This window comes from Anguilla anguilla, chromosome 4, assembly GCF_013347855.1.
Source record: "Anguilla anguilla isolate fAngAng1 chromosome 4, fAngAng1.pri, whole genome shotgun sequence".
NCBI lineage: Eukaryota > Metazoa > Chordata > Actinopteri > Anguilliformes > Anguillidae > Anguilla > Anguilla anguilla.
In genome coordinates, this window is record NC_049204.1 from 61,382,902 (window position 1) to 61,402,414 (window position 19,513).

General features: G+C 43.8%; 1 protein-coding gene across 3 annotated transcripts in view; it reads left to right on the top strand.

The window, feature by feature from the left end:
- LOC118226563 (RNA-binding Raly-like protein) overlaps positions 1-19,239 on the top strand; it is a 122,909-nt gene extending 103,670 nt beyond the window's left edge. For 2 of the 3 annotated variants that reach the window (XM_035416311.1, XM_035416313.1), the window contains exons 5-9: positions 1,288-1,463; positions 7,749-7,862; positions 11,339-11,508; positions 12,795-12,837; positions 17,184-19,239. In XM_035416311.1, coding sequence (XP_035272202.1) covers positions 1,288-1,463; positions 7,749-7,862; positions 11,339-11,508; positions 12,795-12,827 — 493 coding nt within the window. In that variant the 3' untranslated portion in view covers positions 12,828-12,837; positions 17,184-19,239. Of the gene's footprint in view, positions 1-1,287; positions 1,464-7,748; positions 7,863-11,338; positions 11,520-12,794; positions 12,838-17,183 lie in introns of all 3 variants that reach the window. The other variant, XM_035416314.1, reaches the window with a different exon arrangement.
- The last annotated feature ends 274 nt before the right edge of the window (positions 19,240-19,513 follow it).

Below are 19,513 nucleotides of genomic sequence, written 5' to 3' on the forward strand. Positions count from 1 at the left end.
AAATAAAAGAGACTTTAACACTTAGAAAAGATGAGAAATCTGGCATGACACACTCTGGATGCATATTTCAAAGCTCCCTAAAAGGTCTGGAGACCTGACTTGACTTTGTATCTTGTACACTGGCTTGGCAGTTGGCCATAATCTATGATAAATATGCCATATCCATATTTGTGTGTGTGTCCGTGTGCATGTGTGCGCACGTGCATACAGTTTGTGTGCGTGTGTGTGGCACCCAATTGCTGGCTCAGCGGTTCATTAAATAACTATAATTTTTTTATAGATAAATAACATGTAAGTGATCAGTATCTCGCATGTCAGTTCGAAAGCTTTTTTTCCTGTTTGAGTCTCAAGAGCATTTCAAGGGAAAGGACGCATGACCACCCCCGATGGCTCAGGGTCTGTTTTCCCATAGACCCGGACAATCTGTCGCACTGCGCTACACAATGGCTGCCTTCCAGGGGGAATTAAAAATTGAAATAAAAGTAAATACATTTTTTTTAAAAACAAAAAAACAATTGAGGCAGTGTGGGAAGAATTGGACATTTTCCCACGCTGCACTGTTGCCATGATTGGCTGAAGTGCAAGACAGATGGATACTTCCTTGTTTATTCTACATTTATTTGTATTTTGTAACAAGATACATTTCAGTGTATTTATCTCCACTTCTATACAAAGGGTGCTTCCCATCCTTGCCTTAGATGCCAGTTGATCAACTGATAAATCAGTCAGTCAATCAAATATTTTTGTATTTTTGTATGGCATCATAATTCGGCCTGGGCCATCCTGTGTGGAGTTTGCATGTTCTCCCCGTGTCCGTGTGGGTTTCCTCTGGGTACTCCGGTTTCCTCCCACAGTCCAAAGACATGCAAGTTGGGCCAATTGGAGACTCTAAATTGTCCGTAGGCATTAGTGTGTGAGTGAGTGGTGTGTGTGCCCTGCGATGGATTGGCGGCCTGTCCAGGGTGTATTCCTGCCTCTCGCCCAATTTACTTTGGGATAGGCTCCGGCACCCACCGCGACCCTGCCCAGGGTATACATAATGGATGGATGAATAGACGGATGGCATCATTCACAGAATAAGTTGTCACGGTGCTTCACACAGGCCATTTTCTCAGGGAAATGAGAAATTTAGTCTATTTTGGGGGCGGGGGGGGGGGGAAGTGGAAAGACTTAGCTGAAATAAAGACAGACAGATGAAGTGTGTTTGTGTGTGTAAATTGGGGTCCTGCTCTTTAAGAGGTGATTTTAAAAACACCCTCCCCCCCCCTTTTTTTTTTTTGTCTCCAGGCTGTTTGACTACCATGGCCGCGTGGCCCCCCCTCCGCGGGCCGCCATCCCGCTGAAGCGCTCCCAGGTGGTGGTGCCCTCCACGCGCCGGGGCAAGACCTTCCCTGTCAAGAGCTCCTCCTCTTCCTCCAGACTGGCCACCTCCAGCTCCTCCTCCTCCTCCTCTGGGCCCAAATGTAGGTCTGCCGTCAACCCCTCCAAACCTCAGCTCTGAACCCCAAATCCTACCCCAAATCCAACCCTCAACCCCAAACCCCAAATCCAGCCCTCAACCCCAAATCTAACCCACGATCCTCAGCCCCAAATTCAACCTTCAACCCCAAATCTAACCCATGATCCTCAACCCCAAATCTAACCCACGACCCGCAACCCCAAATCCAACCCACAACCCTCAGTCCTGAACCCCAAATCCAACCCTCAACCCCAAATCTAACCCACGACCCTCAACCCCAAATCCAAGTTTTACTTCAAGCCTCAAACACAAGTCCTGCTTCAACTCCCTCTCCACTTTGCAATCTTAACCACAAAATACAACCTTACTTTGAATCCTCAAATCTCAGCTAACAACTAATACACAAACACACACACACACGCACACACACCAAAATCCCCACCCACCTAACTCACTAAGCTGTTCATTTGGAACTGAGCTTATCGGCTGAATAAATGCAGCCGCGGACTAAAGAATGATAAATCCTGGCCTGGCGGTTGGCTGTGGTCTCGCCAGGGCTAAATGAGCTGTGTGGTCCCAACCGCTGCCCACTGCCCACTGCCCGCTGACCGCGCCCGTAGCGCCAGGCCCCTCTTATCTCCCGCCACACCTGAGCGACCGCCGTCGCCAGGGACGACGCAGAAAGCGCTCGGGGGGTGGGGGGGGGGGGGAGGGATTATTCGGTCTCCGGACCGGCTTACATCGATTCCCCTCAGCCTTTTGGGGGCTCGGGCCTGGTCTCAGGCGTTTGCTGTTGTCCGCGTTTCCCCCCTTTTCGCTGAAAAGACCTGCGCCTCCATTGTTCTGTCCTCTTCCAGCCCTCGTTTTTTTTTTTTTGTGAAAATGAAAGAGGATCAGCGGGTCGAAAGTATCCGAATTAAAGCCCGTTCGGTCGTGGGTGGCGATCCGTCTCTCGACGAGCGCACTGTGGGATTCTCCCAGCTAACCCCACAGTTCATTTTATTCTGCTTTTGTTTTTTTTTTTTTGTTTCTTTTTTTTTTTTCTCGAGCGTGAATCCAATACATGCGTCGATGCGTAATTACTGAAAAAAAAATGATGCCTATTGGCAGCTGAAGCTTAAAAAAAAGTCTTCTGAAGAAGTTTTGAGGCGAAGTTCCACGGAGCTGTCGAGGTCCGCCGCATAGACCCCTCCCCCTTCCTCTCTGTGATGTCATTGGAAGGGGGAGGAGACTTGATGTCGATGCTTCTGGCCCGATGTCACCCCCCGGTCTTTGTCTCTTGTCAGCGTGGTACTTGGTATGCGTAAAACACCAACGCTAGATTATAGAAATAAACCCCTCGGAGAGATAGCAGGCACACGCAGGAAAAATGGGATGTCATCTGGAATGCTACGGAGGCTGGCGAGCGCGAGACAGAGGAGAAAATGAAAAGTGAACGTTTGCGCCCGAAACCGATCTTTTGTCCGCATTTGCATAAGTGAACAAGATTTAAGATTTAAATCCTAAAAGCGAACGGCTGGAGGGCGCGGAGGCTCGGTCGGTGGACCGCCGTCTGTGGGCCCCTCCGGGCGAAAGCGTGTGCGAGATTTGTTATCGCAGACTTTTTTTTTCTCGGCGCGTTTAATTTTCCTCCTGTTTGGGCGCGCGGCTCTCTGCCCCCGGGTTCTCTGACTTCGCTTTCACGGCGCGTGAGTCACATCAAAGTGTTGTGAGATGCTACATCTTGTAGCGATTCGGAGCAACTCACAAAAGCACTTGAGCGTTTAGGCCAGAAAAATGTTATTCATCTTAAGCCTACACCAAAAAAAAAAACAACAACAAAAAAAAAAAACACCAGAAAAGGATCTAGAGAATAATTTGTAATGCAGCTGAAAATGTGGCTGTACAGCAGAATGTTTTTTTATTTTATTTATTTATTTATTTTTTAAATGAAAGGATAGAATTCAAGGAGATGTCACGGTCGGTGTGCGGATCCAGAATTGCTGTGAGAGTCGAGCCTGTCTGTCTTTGAGCTCAAAACGAGCAGCTGAAGTTCCTGGTAACTTACAAAATGCTCTGTGCTTCTTATCGACAAACAACAAGAGCCAGCCAGAAAGCGCTGATTTTTTGGCAATAGCTGTTACCTGTGAAAATCGCTGGGTTGCCGACCTCGGTCAGGTGGCTGAAGAGAGATTTATTGCGTTTTCACAGGTGGGGGGGGGGGGGATCATTGAGATCATGGACGGGGGGGGGGGTTCTGTAAAACATAGGCAGCCAATCGACAGTCAAATTCAAACTCAAAGTGCTTTTCTGGCATGACAAAATTTGAATTTGTATTGCCAAAGCATAACAAGGAACGTGAAACATCAGCTGACAAACAGTAAAAAATGAATAATGTGATCGTATATATACATATACACATGCAGGTACACACACACACACACACACACACATATATATATATATATATATACATACATACATACACATAAACAGTAGTAATAATAGCATACTAACATAATAACAGTCTCTGTAATGTTTATGAGCCAATCTCATTCTGTGATGCTACATTAGAGGGGCTTTGTTTTTGCAGTGGCGGCCCTGTTACGTGCCGTGAGATGTGTTTTAGCGCGTGGGCGTGAGACGGAGCCGAGGCGCGTGACGGTCGGCGAGCACGGTTTTCAGATTGCCGAACTCGACGCGATCTCTGAGGCCGGGCTGGCGGGGAAAACCACAGGGGAGGCCGTTTCAGGGAAATTCACATCATTTCATTTCATATTTATTCGGCGATGATAATCTCTCGTCCTCCCTCCCTCTCTTTCTCTTTCTCTGATTCCCTCCCCCTCTCTCTCTCTCTCTCTCTCTCTCTCTCTCTCACTAACATTAGAATGTACATAACATGCAGTGTAATGCCATAAGTTATATTTAAAAAAAATAAAAATAAAAACTCCTTACAAGTACATGCAAATACATGAACTTAAGAACAACATTAATACAACAACAGATGACAATTCATTATGATTTATTAACAATGAGGGTCACAACCGTCCCTCAGATTCCCTCTCTTTCTCTTATTCCCTCCCCTCTCTCTCTCTCTCTCCCTATCTCTCTCTTATTCCCTCCCCCCTCTCTCTCTCTCTCTCTCTCTCTCTCTCTGTGACAGTCACAGTGTTGAGGTTCAGCTCGCTCGTTTGCTCGCTCGCCCGTTCTCTCGCCACGGCTGGCTACCTCAGATCCGAGTCACATGACTCCCATGGCGCCTGTCATCTGCTCCTCTTTTCTTTCGTGTCTGAGGCACTTCAACATATCGTTTCACTGAACACGACGTGAACGCGTAAAGCATAACTACAGTACATATGAAAATATACATTTCAGATATATTAGTAGATGTATTTCACTGACAGCATCAGTGATGTTGCATTGCGTGAAGAATATGAGAGCGTAAGGATGCGTGAAGATGAGAACACGCTGCTTATTTTCCCTGCTTTTAAGAGTTGTATGGGGCACCGAGCCAGACCTGACCCCACAAACCACCAAAGAGCGTATAACAGAATACACTCTTTGCAGACCTACCCAGGATTGCAGACACGTCTTCTGTTTCACGGCTGTCTGTTTATGCAGGCTCACATGTATTCGCTGATGAAATGCATGTGGAATACCTTGTCCAAGTGCAGGGGTATTGAATTATACTGTTGACACAGGGTCAGCCTGTGGAGGAGCCGCCCCCACCCCACCACCGCCCCCCCCTTTCTCATAAAAGGGGGGGGCGGTGGAAGATTTCTTCCCACCCGCGGTGTTTTTCTCGCCACTGTCTGAATGTTTTTTTTTTTTTTCTTCATACTGGGAAGTTTTTATTTATTTATTTATTTATTTTTTTATAACCTCACTTGCTAGATCTTAGGGGTTCAGGTTTGTAGAAGTGCAGAAGACAAAAATACAGAACACAAAACAGAAAACGTGTTCTTCGCACCAAGTCCAAGTCCAAACGCGTTGGTCCCTTAAAGACAAAATCCTTGTTTTTTTTTTTGTTTTTTTTTTTTTTGAATTTTTTTGGTGCATAGAAATACGACAACAAGATTCATAAAGCATATTTCATATTCAATATTAGCATATGCATATTTCACCCTCCCCAGGGAGGGATCCAGGACCGGTGCTGTTGTAAATGGACTTTTAAGTTTGTGGACACATCAGACGGTGCCGCACGATTGGCTTCCAGCTTGATTGACAGTGAGATTTTTTTCCACACTTCCTGCCAAATACGGTTTCTTGAGGTTGGTCCAGGCTTTTAGAGTTGATAGCCGAGCTTTTGGAAAGCCCCGAATGGTTTGGCTGGTTTTTTTTTGTGTTAAGATCCACATAGCAATGGAAACACCTCCCCTTGTCTCCCTGACCAATCAGTAGAGATAGTGGGAGGGGCTCTTTGCCTGAGTAGGCCCTGCTCATGGTCCTAGTTAAAAAGCCATTGGGAAAGTACAAACTGCTCTGTAGAGTTAGAGTCTCTGCCCTGCGATTTGTGCCTCTCGCCCAGTGCATGCTGGGATATGTTCCAGCCCCCCCATGTGACCCTAACCAGAAAATAAGCTGGGTAGAGAATGGATAGAGGGAAATGAATGGAGCGAGAGTTAGGTTCAGTTCTGTGTCGCCTCAGTTAATTTGAGTAATGAAGATAGATTTTTACATTTTAAATCAATCAAATTTTTTTTTTTTCGATTGATTTAAAAATGCTAATAGGACGTTGAGTAACTTGATCAAAGGCGTGATCAAAGCCTCCTTATGTGACTGTGCTCAGGCAGGCGGGTCCCCTCCGGGAGCGCTGGTGACTCATTTGTAGTGGCTGCGCGTTTTTGAGCGGCCTTGCCTGCACCCGAGCGGGGTTTTGGCAGGGAGCTCGGCGCTTCCCGGCGATCGATAAAGAAAGACCACGCCTCCAACTGCGTGCGCGACCGGGACGAAACGCCGACGGCATTAGTCAGGAAGCTTCCGGAAAGGCAGGTACACTCCAGGGGCCCGCTCTCTCTCTCTCTCTCTCTCTCTCTCTCCTTTCCGCTCTCTCTCTCTCTCTCTTGCTCTCTCCCCTCTCCGCTCTCTCTCTCTCTCTCTCTCCAATCTCTCGCTCTCTCTCTCTCTCTCTCTCCTCTCCGCTCTCTCTCTCTCGCTCTCTCCCCTCTCCACTCTCTCTCTCTCTCTCTCCTCTCCGCTCTCTTGCACACTCCTCTCTGCTATCTCTCTCTCCCTCTCTCCCCTCTCTCCCCTCTCCCTTCTCTCTCTCTTTCTCTCCCTCTCTCCCCTCTCTGTTCTCTCTCTCTCTCTCCCTCTCCCCCCTCGCCCTCCCTCTCCCGCCCTCCCTCCCTCCTAATTGTGATTCTACATCTCCGAAATAAACTCTGCGGTCACCTTCAAGGCACGCCCTGGGTGAATTATGCCGCCCTCTGCAGCGGCCTTAGATAGCGGTGACAGGGTGCCTGGAGGGTCTTATCGTTCCTGGGATTAGACGTTTTCGTAGACGGGCCTCAGATAACGTTCCCCCCCCCCACACACTTTTATTTTGTTGTATTCTTTTGAAGTTTCTTTTTTCTTTTTCTTTTTTCTTTTTTCCTTTCCTTCTAGCGGTGAGGCTAATGTCGAGCAGCGTGGGGTCGATGTAAGTCATAAAGATCTGGAAATTGAAAGCAGCCAGTTGGAATGTTTTTTTTTTTTGTTTTTTTTTTCTCTGCGGACCCCGACCGTCACACAAATTGGCCCCCCTGACATCTGAAGCAAATGAATTTTTCTGTGGATGGAAAGGCTAAAAACAAAGGCGGGGAAAGCGGGGTGCCGGGGCCGCGTTCGCTGCTGGTTCTGTGTGTGTGTGTGTCGGCTGGAGCAGGAGAGGAAAGAAAGGGCACAAGCTCCTGGTCTACTAGTGTCAGATTGAGTTCTGTTACAAAGAAGCAGAAAGTGAAAAAGGTATGCAGAAACAAACATGCACACACACATATGCCTACGCACACACACACACGCACACACACCTGTACACACACACACACACACACACCTGTACATACACACGCACACACACAGGTAGGTGTGTGTGTGTGTGTGCGCGTGTGATTGAGTGTGTGAGCCTGTGTGTATTGTATTTACCTACATATGTGCAATTCCTGCCTCTCCGTCTGTTGGTTTGAGAAACAGGACGCGCCGTTCTTCACACCAATGCTCTAATGGACATTGACGTTGTCTGTAAAAAAAGATTGGAGACTGGAAGCATTTCTTGCACTCTTGTTTATTGGGGTGATAAATAAAGTATTTGTGTGTGTGTGTGTGTCCACAGTGAGGACCGACCAGCTCCAGACGATCAAGCGCGAGCTGACGCAGATCAAAACCAAGATCGACTCGCTCCTAGGGCGGCTGGAGAAGATCGAGAAACAGCAGCGAATAGAGGCCGGTGAGCAGGGCCTGTCTGGATGGGGGGGGGGGGGGGGGGGGGGCGAGGCGGGGCCAGGGGTGGGGGTGTGGGGGGGCGTTCGGGGGGGAAGTAAATTAAAAGCGCACACAGCCATCAGTCTCTCTGACAGCGCAGGAGATAGGGAGCCTCAGCCCTCAGCACTCGATCGCACTCTCCTGGCACCAGGTTGTGCATCCCAGTCAGGTGGGCGGGGCTTATGGATGTGCTCAGCTAGAGGACTAAAAAAAAAAAAAAATCTTGCAGAGGACAAAAAATGAATAATTAACAAATGTAGAAATAAATAAGTTTGGCTTCTCTTGAGGACACCCAGGGCCCTGAATGCATCCATGAAAGACACACCCTCGGTTGTGAGGTCATAGGTCACTGAAGCCACACCCACAATTATGAGTTCACAGGCGACTGAAGCCACACACACAGGTGATTGGCTCGTGTGATTTGCATGTGAATCCATGTGGAACTCATGGCATTTCAATTTAGAAGCATTCTGGGTAAGCATTCTGCACCACACAGTTTTTGTATGGCCTGGCAAAAACCTTTTAAAAATATTATGTGGACTTACAAGTGTCCGACTTCCCATTTGAATCCATCCAAAACCCTCCTCAGAGCTCTGGAAACATTGGTGTGAGATGGATATGTCCAAACTGACAGGTACACGGTCAGTCTCTACCTCTTCGTCCTCTCTCTCAAATCTACACCCCTCTTTTCTCCATTGCTCTTGCTCCTGCTGTCTACTCTGTCTGTTTCTGTCTGTCTCTCTTTTCCTCAATCCTCAGTTACCCCCCCCCCCCCCCCCCCCCCCCCGGCCCTCCCCCATGCTCTGTCTCCCCCTCTTCCTCCTCCTCTCTCAATCCAATACAGTGTTTTTTTGGCAGGAGAAACCAAAGCAGACTCTCAAAAAGCATTCATGCACAATTGTACAGTATGACACGTAGAACGGAAATGAGATTGTGAATATGAACATGTTAACAACAACAACAACAGCAACACTTAAAGTAATATCAAATAATACAAAATAATACTGAAGTAGAAAGGGTAAAATTGGTAACCAATCATGACAATAACAGTATTATCTCTGTATATTTGTATTTGCCTTCTTGCTCTCTCTCTCTCTCTCTCTCTCAGTCAGGAGCTTCTGGTTGTTTTAGCAACACCGCTAACGTATTAAAGTAGATGTACTGCATGGACCCACATTCCGGCTTTGTCTCACACAATGACCTTGTATGAAGAACCCTGTCCTTTAATTACCCATTCACACAGTCCGCTTGTTTCCTGAGTGCATGCTTTCAAATATGTTGCATACTCTATCCCCCACATCACTCTGAAGAATTTTATAGACCAGGCCTTGTCACCAAATGGAATTGAATATTTTTTCAAAGTGAACGAGGCGTGCTAAAACTATTAGTTGTTTGGTGGACATGTTAATTTGTTACGGTGCTGTTGGACTTAAATGTGGTCAGCGGTACAGTGGATCGGTAAGAAGCTAATCTGTCTGTCACTAAGGACATTGTGCTGATTAAGGAAGTTTATTAATGTTTTTATTAAGGATTCTACAAAATAGCTTCTCCAGATTACTGCTTGAGCAAATGCCTTCGGTAATTATTAGGGTCCAATTTATCTCCTCTTTTGTGAATTGGGACTGCAAACCCTGGGTACCAGATGTCGGGGGAAGACGAAACTCCAGGCTGAATAACTGAAGCAGATTCGTGCGCAGCTCAGTGGAGCAAGGTTTTAGCACCTCTTTCCCGATACTGCACGAACCACAGGCTTTTTTCCTTTTCTTTCTTTCTTTTTTTTTTTCCAGAGGCTGTAATTTTTCAGTCTGGCTTCAGTCTGAGATCGGCTATCTCGCGAGCTGCGATCGTTTTTAATTGCCGAGTCAAGGATATCTTGTTTTCCTCTAATTACGTTCTGATTGCGTTTACGATAGCTTTGTGGGATTTCTGTGGGTAAATTCACTAAACGGCCTTTCTCAGTAGCTCCATCTTGTAAGGCCAATAACTTGAGGCGCCGCTGTACTTTATTATTCCACATGTCCCAGAACTGGATTTGCTTGATTGATTCTTCAATTTCAATAAATTTTTTATTGGTGTAATTTTGTTTCTTATTTCTCAAAGTGTGTTTGTGTTGTTAACGGAGTTCATGGTGCCCGAGGCAGTAACTCTGGGTTATCCTGCCGGTTGTGTTTTTGGTCTGATAATTGTCTTCAGTTGTTTTCAGCACTCATTTTAAAACCATTTTCGAGTGGATTTTTATTTCGTATTTTGCCATCTTGTTTTTATACGGTTCATGTGAATTTCCGCTTTCCTGAAGACATTATTATTGTCAATAACTGCCAGGTTAATGTCTCCTTTATTTTGTTCGGTAATGTGTTTTACTAAAAATGTTTAATTAATTTGACTCACTTAAACAGATTGCTTTGATAAACTTTGCTGTCTGAAGCCTGTCTGAATAACTGGCTGGGATTGGGCAGCTTACTGATGAATGAAAGGCTCTGATTGGGCAGCTTGCTGATGAATGAACTGCTGTGATTGGACAGCTTACTCAGCTCCTGTCTCCGTATACCCACAGATCTTTCATTGGAACACGTTTATTTATGGCCTGAAAGGGGAATTTTTCTACCAAACCGGTAAATGATAGAGGAGGGTTCCGTCTCAGCCACTATGATTGACGGCACCACTGCCCCAGAGCAGTGAAGAGTAGGTGAGCTGCGGTAGGGAGTCCCCTGTGATCCTGCCATTAAGGATGTTCAGAGAACTGCCTGTTCAGAGAGTGTCGGTGTGAGACGTGGAGAATCCTCCCCGGACCCTCGCGTTTCCTTGGGCCGGTACGCGCGTCATTTCTCTGAGGAGAGTGCTGAAGAACTCCTCACTGAAGCACCGAGGCTAGCCTGTGGAGGTGTATGCTGAACACAAAAGGATATTATGTTCACACAAGATCCACATCTTTCCTTAATTTTTAATCATGTAGTGTATGTGATGTGTCACTTGCTGGTCTGCTTTTGTGTAGCACGACCTGTGTTCTTTTGGAGACTGCTGCGTCACACAGTCTGTTCATTTCTCTCTCCTTCACCTCTAATCAAGTTGCTTTATTGGCAGGAAGTACATACACGTGCAATTTTGCAAATTTGCACACATTTTTACTTGGTATGAATTTCCATTTCCCTGCACTAGCTCAGTGATTTTATTGTGTTGATGTTGTCATGATGCTGTTATGTGCATGTGTACTATAGAATAATAATGGAACATTTTCAGAACTACAACACAATAACATGTTAATCTCTCTCCCTCTGTCTTCCTCCTTCTTCACATTTCTCTCTCTCTCTCTCTCTTTATCTCTCTCTCTCTCTCTGTCTCTCTCTCTTTCTCTCTCCCCCCTCGCTCTCTCTCTCTCTCTCCCCCTCTGCCTCTCTCTCTCTCTCTCTCTCCCCCCCCCCTCTCTCTCGCTCTCTCTCTCAGAGGCTCAGAGGAAGTACGAGGACCCGTGCGAGTCGCTGCACGAGGAGTCCGTATCAGAAACGGCGGAGAACTCGGCCGAGGAGGCGGGGGAGGGGGGCGTGGACACTGAGGCCGGGGAGATGACCGACGGGGGCGAGGATGACTACGACGAAGAAGGCAGCAACGACCTGGTGATGAGACGGTGGGAGGGGTGCGGGGTGGGAGGTTATGGGTAAGAGGAAGTGGTAGAGTGGGTGGGGGGTTCTGGGTAAGAGGATGTTGAATGAGGGGTTATAGGTAAGAGGAAGTAGGGTTGAGTGGGTGGGGGATTATGGGTAACAGGAAGTGGTATGGAGGTTATGGGTAATAGGAAATTGTGGAGTGGGTGGTGGGTTATGGATAAGAGCAAGTAGTACATTGGGTGAGGGGTTATGGGTAACTGGAAGTGGTAGAGTGGGTGGGGGGAAGTTGTGGAGTGGGTGGGGGGTTATGGGTAGGGGTTACGTAATAGCAGGATCCAGCTCTTCTCTTAAGAGCACAGAATTATTCGGGTGGGGGCACTGAGGCAGTTCTCTCTCCCCTCTGTCACACACTTTAATTAAAAAAGTCTGGAACAGACTTTCAGAGCAAAATTACTATCGGAGATGGACTGGGTGCAGAGATGCATGACGAGGAGGGGGGGGGAGAGGGAGAAAGAGAGAGAGACAGAAATGCACAGAGAGAGAAAGAGAGAAGGGGAGATGAAAAAGAGAAATTAACAGCACAGGAATTATGTATGATTATAAATTTGATCTACGTATACATATATATATGCGTGTGTGTGCATGCATGCGTGCGTGCGTGTGTGTGAAATATGGGTATTATGTGGATAATGCCAATTGAAATCCTAAATTTAGCGAATGACTGACTGTGGAGAGAAGCAGAGAGAGATTATACAAGGTCAGTTAGGGGCAACAAAGATAGAATTGCAAGTTAAATAAAAGATGTGTCAGAGTATAGAATGATGGCGGGAATGGGGTGAGAGGGTTGGTTGAGGCAACAAATCCTCCAAAACTCACATTTTAACAGTCCTGGAGAAAAAAAGTAATACAGAGATCTTCGAGGTTCATCTGCTTCTGGGTTTCACTGTGCCTTTCCAATTATATTATATTTATTACCTGATAAAAAAGAGAGAGTTTTTTATAGTGAGGGGAAGTCTAGGCTCTCTCTCTTTCCTAATGGAGGAGATTACTTCCCTGGGACTGTGTCTTTGGTTCTTCTGTCTTCCTTTTGAAGGTCATGTCAAGGTCGCGGAACGCTGAGTCCTCAGAACCCAAATTCGTTATCATGGCTTTTTTTAATTTAATTATCCCCAAAAAAATTTCCCCAAAAAAGGGGAATATTCTACCAAAACAAAGATTGCAAAATGAGGAAGGTAATTTTTTTTTTTACTTTCAACTCATAAAATGCTTCTTCTTTTTTTCTTATTTTTTTGCAGATAGAGAACCACGTTTCAGACATTGATAATTGAAACAAAAAAGGTAATTGTCATTTTCCTAGAATTTCTTTTTTTTTTTTTTTGAATGTGCAAAATGGTAATTTCTATAATATTGTAGATTTATTGTCATGCTAACTGTTATAATAACTTGCGGGCAATATCATGAAGCACACGCTGATCCATCTCTTTAAAATCCAAGCAGAGGATCGACGCCTGCATTGTTTAAAGATTAATTTTGCCTATTTAAGCCACCAGGCTTGCTTTCTGAGCATTAGTGGATGTATGAACAGAGGAAAGCTCAAAGACAAAGTGGAAAAAACATGTTTATTAATAGCATCTCAAGACAACAGAAGCCGAAGCAACAGGGGTGAACATTAGCAAGTGCATCCATAAGTGCACCAAACTGAAAAGTATTTCCCGGTGCAGATGGACATACGGTATGGTTGCTAAACTGTCATATCGCAGTTATCACTAATGCATATTTCTATGAAGCTTGACAATGTGCAAATTTGGAAGCAGTGGGTTACATTCAAAGCCTTTATTTCTACCTTTTGGTGTTTTTTCTTTGAGCTAGAGGATAAAAAAATGCCATTATGCGTTTCTCCTGCCTCATTCAAGCAAATGAGTCAGGTGGCACGGCAGTGCAGCCATTTCCCATAATGCTCTGAGGGGTGTATATGTCATGGGGGGAGGAGCATCGCAACGGATACATGACATCATTAGATTTTATGGTGAGAACATTCTCAAGGCAAATAAAGAAGCTTTTGGTGTCATTCCTGAGCTTGTTCTATAATTTACATTTTGCTCATAAACTCTAGAATATATCTGTGTGTGGAGTGGGGGGTAGTGTGTGTGTGTGTGTGTGGGGGGGGGGGGGGGGTGTATGTATGGCTGCATGTGTGTATTTGTGTGTGTGGGTGGCTGGGTGCGTGTGTGTGTGAGTGGGAGAGAGTGCATGATAGATCTCCAATCTATTCATTTTATAGATTATTATTTTAGATTTTTAAATTTTTCTTTTTCAGATGACTTGACAACATTCATACATTTGTAATTTGAAAGCTTATTTGAGTTTTGTGAGGCGTAGAAAATATACAGTATGTTTCTAAGAAATATATTATAACAAGGAGACACAGCAGTTGGTCTGAGAGTGCAAGTTAGTGAGTGAGTGAGTGTGTGTGTGCGTGTGTGAGTAGGCTGGTGGGTGTGTGTGTGTGTTTGTATGGCTGCTTGTATGCATGTGAGTATGTGTGCGTGCATGTACTGTATGTGTGTGTGTGTACATGCATGTGTGTATGCATGCATGTGTCTGTCTGTGTGCATGTGCATGCGTGCATGTGTCTGTATGTATGTACTTGCTTGTGTGTATGTGTGCATGCATGTGTCTGTGTGTATGTGCATGCATGCATGTGTCTGTATGTATGTGCATGCATGTGTCTGTATGTATGTGCATGCATGCTTGTGTCTGTGTGTATGTGCATGCATGCGTATATACGTGCATGCATGTGTCTGTAGGTGTGTGCATGCATTCGTGTATGCGTGCATGCATGTGTTTGTGTGTATGTGCCTGCGTGCCGCCATTCCTTTTCGTCATCTTTTTTTTTTGACTGCGTGCACTCAGCCCTTGGAAACATTTTAGAAAAGTCTAGACTGTTACTTGTTACATCTATTATAGTGTTAGAGATAGAAGTCTTCATTGCCCCCCACCCCCAAAAAGGAAACTTTCTCGAAATATCAGCAAAGTGAATCAGAGGTAATTGGCTTGAATATTTTTCGTTTTGAATAGCACCTGTACGTCATAGTCTGGATATGAAGGTCTTTTGGCCATTTCTGTTTCTGATTACAGTGCAAAAGTACATAAGATGGTCCTGTAAATTCTGTTTAGTTTCTTTTTTTTTTTTTTCTCAGAAGTATTTAACTTCCTTGAAAACCAAAAACAAGGCAGTTAAGTACATATTTTTTCTCAGAGGTGGAGATTTGATGGAGGTTTTGAGTGTGGAGGAGCGGAAGAGCTGCTCTGGTGAAGGTTTTAGTGGCTCGTGGCTACAGCACTTAACAACTCTGTTATTTTTTCTGTAAAGTATTTAACTTCCTTAAAAAAAAAAAAAACACAAACCAAAAACAAAACAGGTGATGTTTTTCCTGAATGCCTCCTTGGACTTATCTGCTCAGGACAGAGTCTTATTTAAGTTTCCTGAGGTGTATTTTGGTTGGAGGTTTTTTTGAGGGGGAAGAGGGCAGGTATTTTGGCTGGAGTTTTGATTGGCGGGTGGTGCTAGCACTTCTAAGTTACTTTCCTAGTGGCAGTATAAGTTCATCAATTAATCAATCAATTAAGATTGATTTATTTTGTGTTTGGCACTTCGCTTTCATGCAAAGGGGGGGGGGGGGGGGAGGGGGATCTTATTTTAAAGCCTCATATTTGTGGTTCAGCTTTAGCTGAGTGCAAATGGCTTCACAAAGCCTCTCCAACAACTAATGAGCGTATGAATCACTGGCTGCACTTGTGCAAGGCTCCTGGACTGGCCTTTCTACCTGTGCGTCCGTGAACAATGGCTGCATTCAAACCCGGTGATTTCATAACAAAACTTTATTTGTGAAGAACCTGAAAGTGCTTTCCAGATCTGAAATGTAGCCATTAGTACTGGAGTCTCACATCTTGCATTCTAAGGCTTTTCTTATCCTGACGATGCCATGAACATGTTTACTTGACCTCCTTATCTCTCTATCTCGTTCAGGCTCCATCTCTCTGCAGATTTTCCTTTCTCCATCTTCCCATCTCTTTCTGTCTCACACTCTCTGACATTTCATCTTTCTTTTCTTCCACCTTTCTCCTTATTTGTCTGCTCCCTTAAGTATCATGTTCTAACATGTTCCATCTCCCATTACATCTCTTGGTCTCACTGTATCTTTTTCTCTATCTCTAATTCTTTTTCTTTCTACACTGTATAACCAAAATTATCTGGACACCCCTTGGTCTGGGGCTGTTTTTCATGGTTTGGGCATTAGGAGTTGGTTCCGGTGAAGTCAACTCCTAATGCTACAGCATACAATCACATTCTAAATGATTCTGTGCTTCCCCAACAGTTTGGGGCAGGCCCTATTCTGTTTCAGCATGATAGTGCCCCCAGGAACACAGCGAGAAACAATATAGAAATGGTTTTGTCAAGAATGGCGTGGAAGAACTTGACTGGCCTGCACAGAGCCCTGACCTCAACCCCATCCAGCACCTTTGGGATCAATTGGAAAGCCAACTGTGAGCCAGGCCTAATTGCCCAATCAGTGAATGACCTTATGAATACTCCTCAGGCTGAATGGGAACAAATCCCTGCAGCAATGCTCTATCAACTAGTATAAAGCCTTCCCAGAAGAGTGGGGATTGATATAGCAGCAAAGGGTGGACCAACTCCAAATAATGCCTATAATTTTGGGTGCGATGTTGGATGTCAGATATTCACATACTTTTGGCCAAAAGTGTATTTCTTGAAGTTTCTCTCTCTCTCTCTCTCTCTCTCTCTTTAAACTAAAAAATGAATAAATAAATCCTCGAGCTGTGGAAGATGAAATGAAAATCAACCTCTCCCCCCCACTCCCACCCCCAAATCCCCTCGCCCCCCGCCGCAGCCCCCGCCCCCCTTTCTAGCGACGGCACCGAAATTCCAAATCAGAACCATCGGCATTTCCGTGCTCCGTGCGTTATGTTAATGAGAGGCAACCCCCAGACTCCCAATGCACACATGCCACCAAGACAGCTGTTTGAATACCCAATGAAACATCGCTGTCTCTCAGTCCCCCTTCGCAAGTGCCTGTCGCCTTGCTGTAAAGTGCAGAATGTGCTTCATGCAAAAAAAAAGTAACCTGTTTTTCAGTATAATGCAAAAAATATGAGGAAAAAAATCATCATAGTCATACCGTGTATTGAACCGTAGTTCATATCTAAGTGTTTCTGAGATATTTTTGTTGCATGGAGCAGGATGAAGGCTTTCGTTGCGTTTTAAAAGGAATAAAAAGAATAAGGATATGGACAGGGCTTGCATGGCAAGGACGATAAACATGTCTGTTGGTAATGTTGTGCGCCAGGTTGCTGGTAGTGTTGTACCTTTGAGATGAAAAATGACATTAAGGATACCACTTTAAAATCCTTTTAACATGTTAACATCTTTTTTCACTAAGTCTGCATTTTCTGGTAACATCTCACTGAGGTCATCAACCAATCAAGGGGGACCAATTAGAAGTTCATTAACCAGTGAAAAAAGCACAAATGTCCTTGTCATGCACCAAACTTCTTCACAGTTGGTGCATACATCATTGTGTGTCTTTATTGTTTTTTTTTTCCTTCTTTCTTATGCTGTGGGTGAAATTTGAGAAGATGACAATGTTTTTGTCTCTCAGGTGCAGAAGGAGAGCTACCCACAAGGCTGTTTGAGAAGGCATCGGCACCCCCACCCCAGTGGGAGGGGTTCCTCGAGAGGATTGAGGAAGAGAGGAAGAGGGGGGGTAGAGGAATAAAAACAAAAAAATTTAGAGAACATGGCTGCCATGTCTTCTCTTCCTGCAAGTACATTTCCACCCCGGTTCTGCGGCTGTGTTGAAAAAGAACTGTCTTACGCTCTTTAGATTCGAACGTCTCCTTAAACCCCGCCTCCTCTGCAGTCCTTGGGTATTCATTTGTACATTCAAAGAAAAAAAAAAGTGAAAAAAAATAAATAAATAAAATTCTAATAAAATGTGTTAATTTGTTTGTATTTACAATAAAAAAACAAGCAAACAAACAAAAAAAAAGAGGATTTTAAAACAATGTGTATAAAGCCACTTCACATGAAGCTGCCATTGTGTGCTTTCCGGAATGTTCCGCGGAAGGTCTGTGCTACACTTTGCGTTCCATAATGCCGTTGTAACGTTGCTCTTTTTCTCACGCAGGGATTTTATGACGTGCAGTATTCTCCCCTCCGCGTTCTGCTTCCCGGCTTTTATTTCCGTTTGTTTTTTTTTTGTTCTTGTTTTTATTTTCATGTCCTCATTACGTTGATAGTAAATGAAATCACTTTGCTTTTTTTGTAAATAAAAAGGCACCTTAATGTAGAGAGATGTTTTTTTTTTTTTAATTAATTAATTAATTTATTTTTTAATATATATATAAAAAAATGAATTGCACCATTTTAAAAGGGTACAAAGGATGGGAACATATGGGTACTGAACAAAACCAAGCAAAAAAAAGACAACTTTTTTTTATCCCCCTATGTATCACAACTAAGGCTGTAAGTCTTAGCATTAGCATTACTTCATCAGGTTTCTCCCTTATTCTTCACCGGCTAATAGCTGTGCTGTTTCAAATCATACCAAACACTTTAAGAGATAACCTCCAACACCTGCAGCCCCCCCCCCCCCATTTCTCTCTCTCTCTTTCTCTCTGTCTCTCTCTCTCTCTCTCACACACTCAGACCTCATGCTGGACAGTGAGAACTCACTGCTGTCAATCTTATTTTCAGTCTTTTCTCATCGCAAGGCTTCTCTGGAAGACACACTAAATGCACCCTGTTTTCGACCACAATGCTGCAAACCTACTGTTTACTTTACATTATCAAATTATATGTTTAATTTAAGGTGATTCATTCTTACCTACACTAATTATTATTATTATTTATTTATTTATTTTATTTTTTTGTTATTTTGAAATGTAAATGTAAATTTAGCATTATGCAAACCACAGTGAGTCTGCAGGCTTATATGTACTGTGGAGCATAATGAGTTCGATGAGTCTGAATGAATTAGCATCTAATAGAGTTTTCGTTCTCAAAAAGGGAATGGATTTACTGGAAACCATCAGTGTACTAAACTGCCTCGTTAGTTTATTTTCATTTTTATTTTTTACCTTCGTTGCAGTCATTCTACTGACAGATTAAGATAATGATGCATATTGAGCTCAATCTATTTTTGTAAAACAAATACTTTACTCTCCCTTAGAGAAAGTATTCATAAATGTTGAGTTTTTGCTGTTGTTGTTGTTGTTGTTGTTGATTAAATTTCCTTCTCCAATAAATTATGGGATATAAGTATTTTCTGAAGTGCTACAGACTACTAGTCAATCTGAAAATGACCAAACTTGAAATGATCCAATTTAGATAAGGTAAACCATCATTGTTTCTGATGAGCCCAAATGAAGATAATTGCATTTCTAAAAAATAAGCTATATATACACCTTTTTTGTAAAACTATTTTTATGATGAGCATGTTTGTTGTTCAGATGTATCTATTTATATTTTATTGTTGCAAATGTTGTATGGCTATAGGCTCCATTTCATTTAAACAAGAGATAATAATCTGCACTGTACATACAATATAGTTTTTGTTTGTTTGTTTGTTTTTTCCATTCTTCGGTCAAACAAATCTAATTTTTGTGTCTATTTCTTGGAATAAATTACCCACAAAACCAACTGAAGAACCATAATTCTTGACTTGCTGTTTGTTCTTCTTTAGGAAATAGCACACGGTTAAATGCAAACGACTCAGTAATCTAATACGCTTTTGCATGAAATATGTTTACAGGATTAATCCCTGCTGATCAGAACATCTCACTTTTATTTTATTGTAGTATTCACAGTTTGTTTTCAGTTTTTTTTTAGTAATATAAACACGGAAAATAAGAATGATAAATTCCAGCGGAAATGAGTTTGAAACGAGGACGATAAGCTCTCCGTTTGCAAGAGGGAACAACGTGCGTG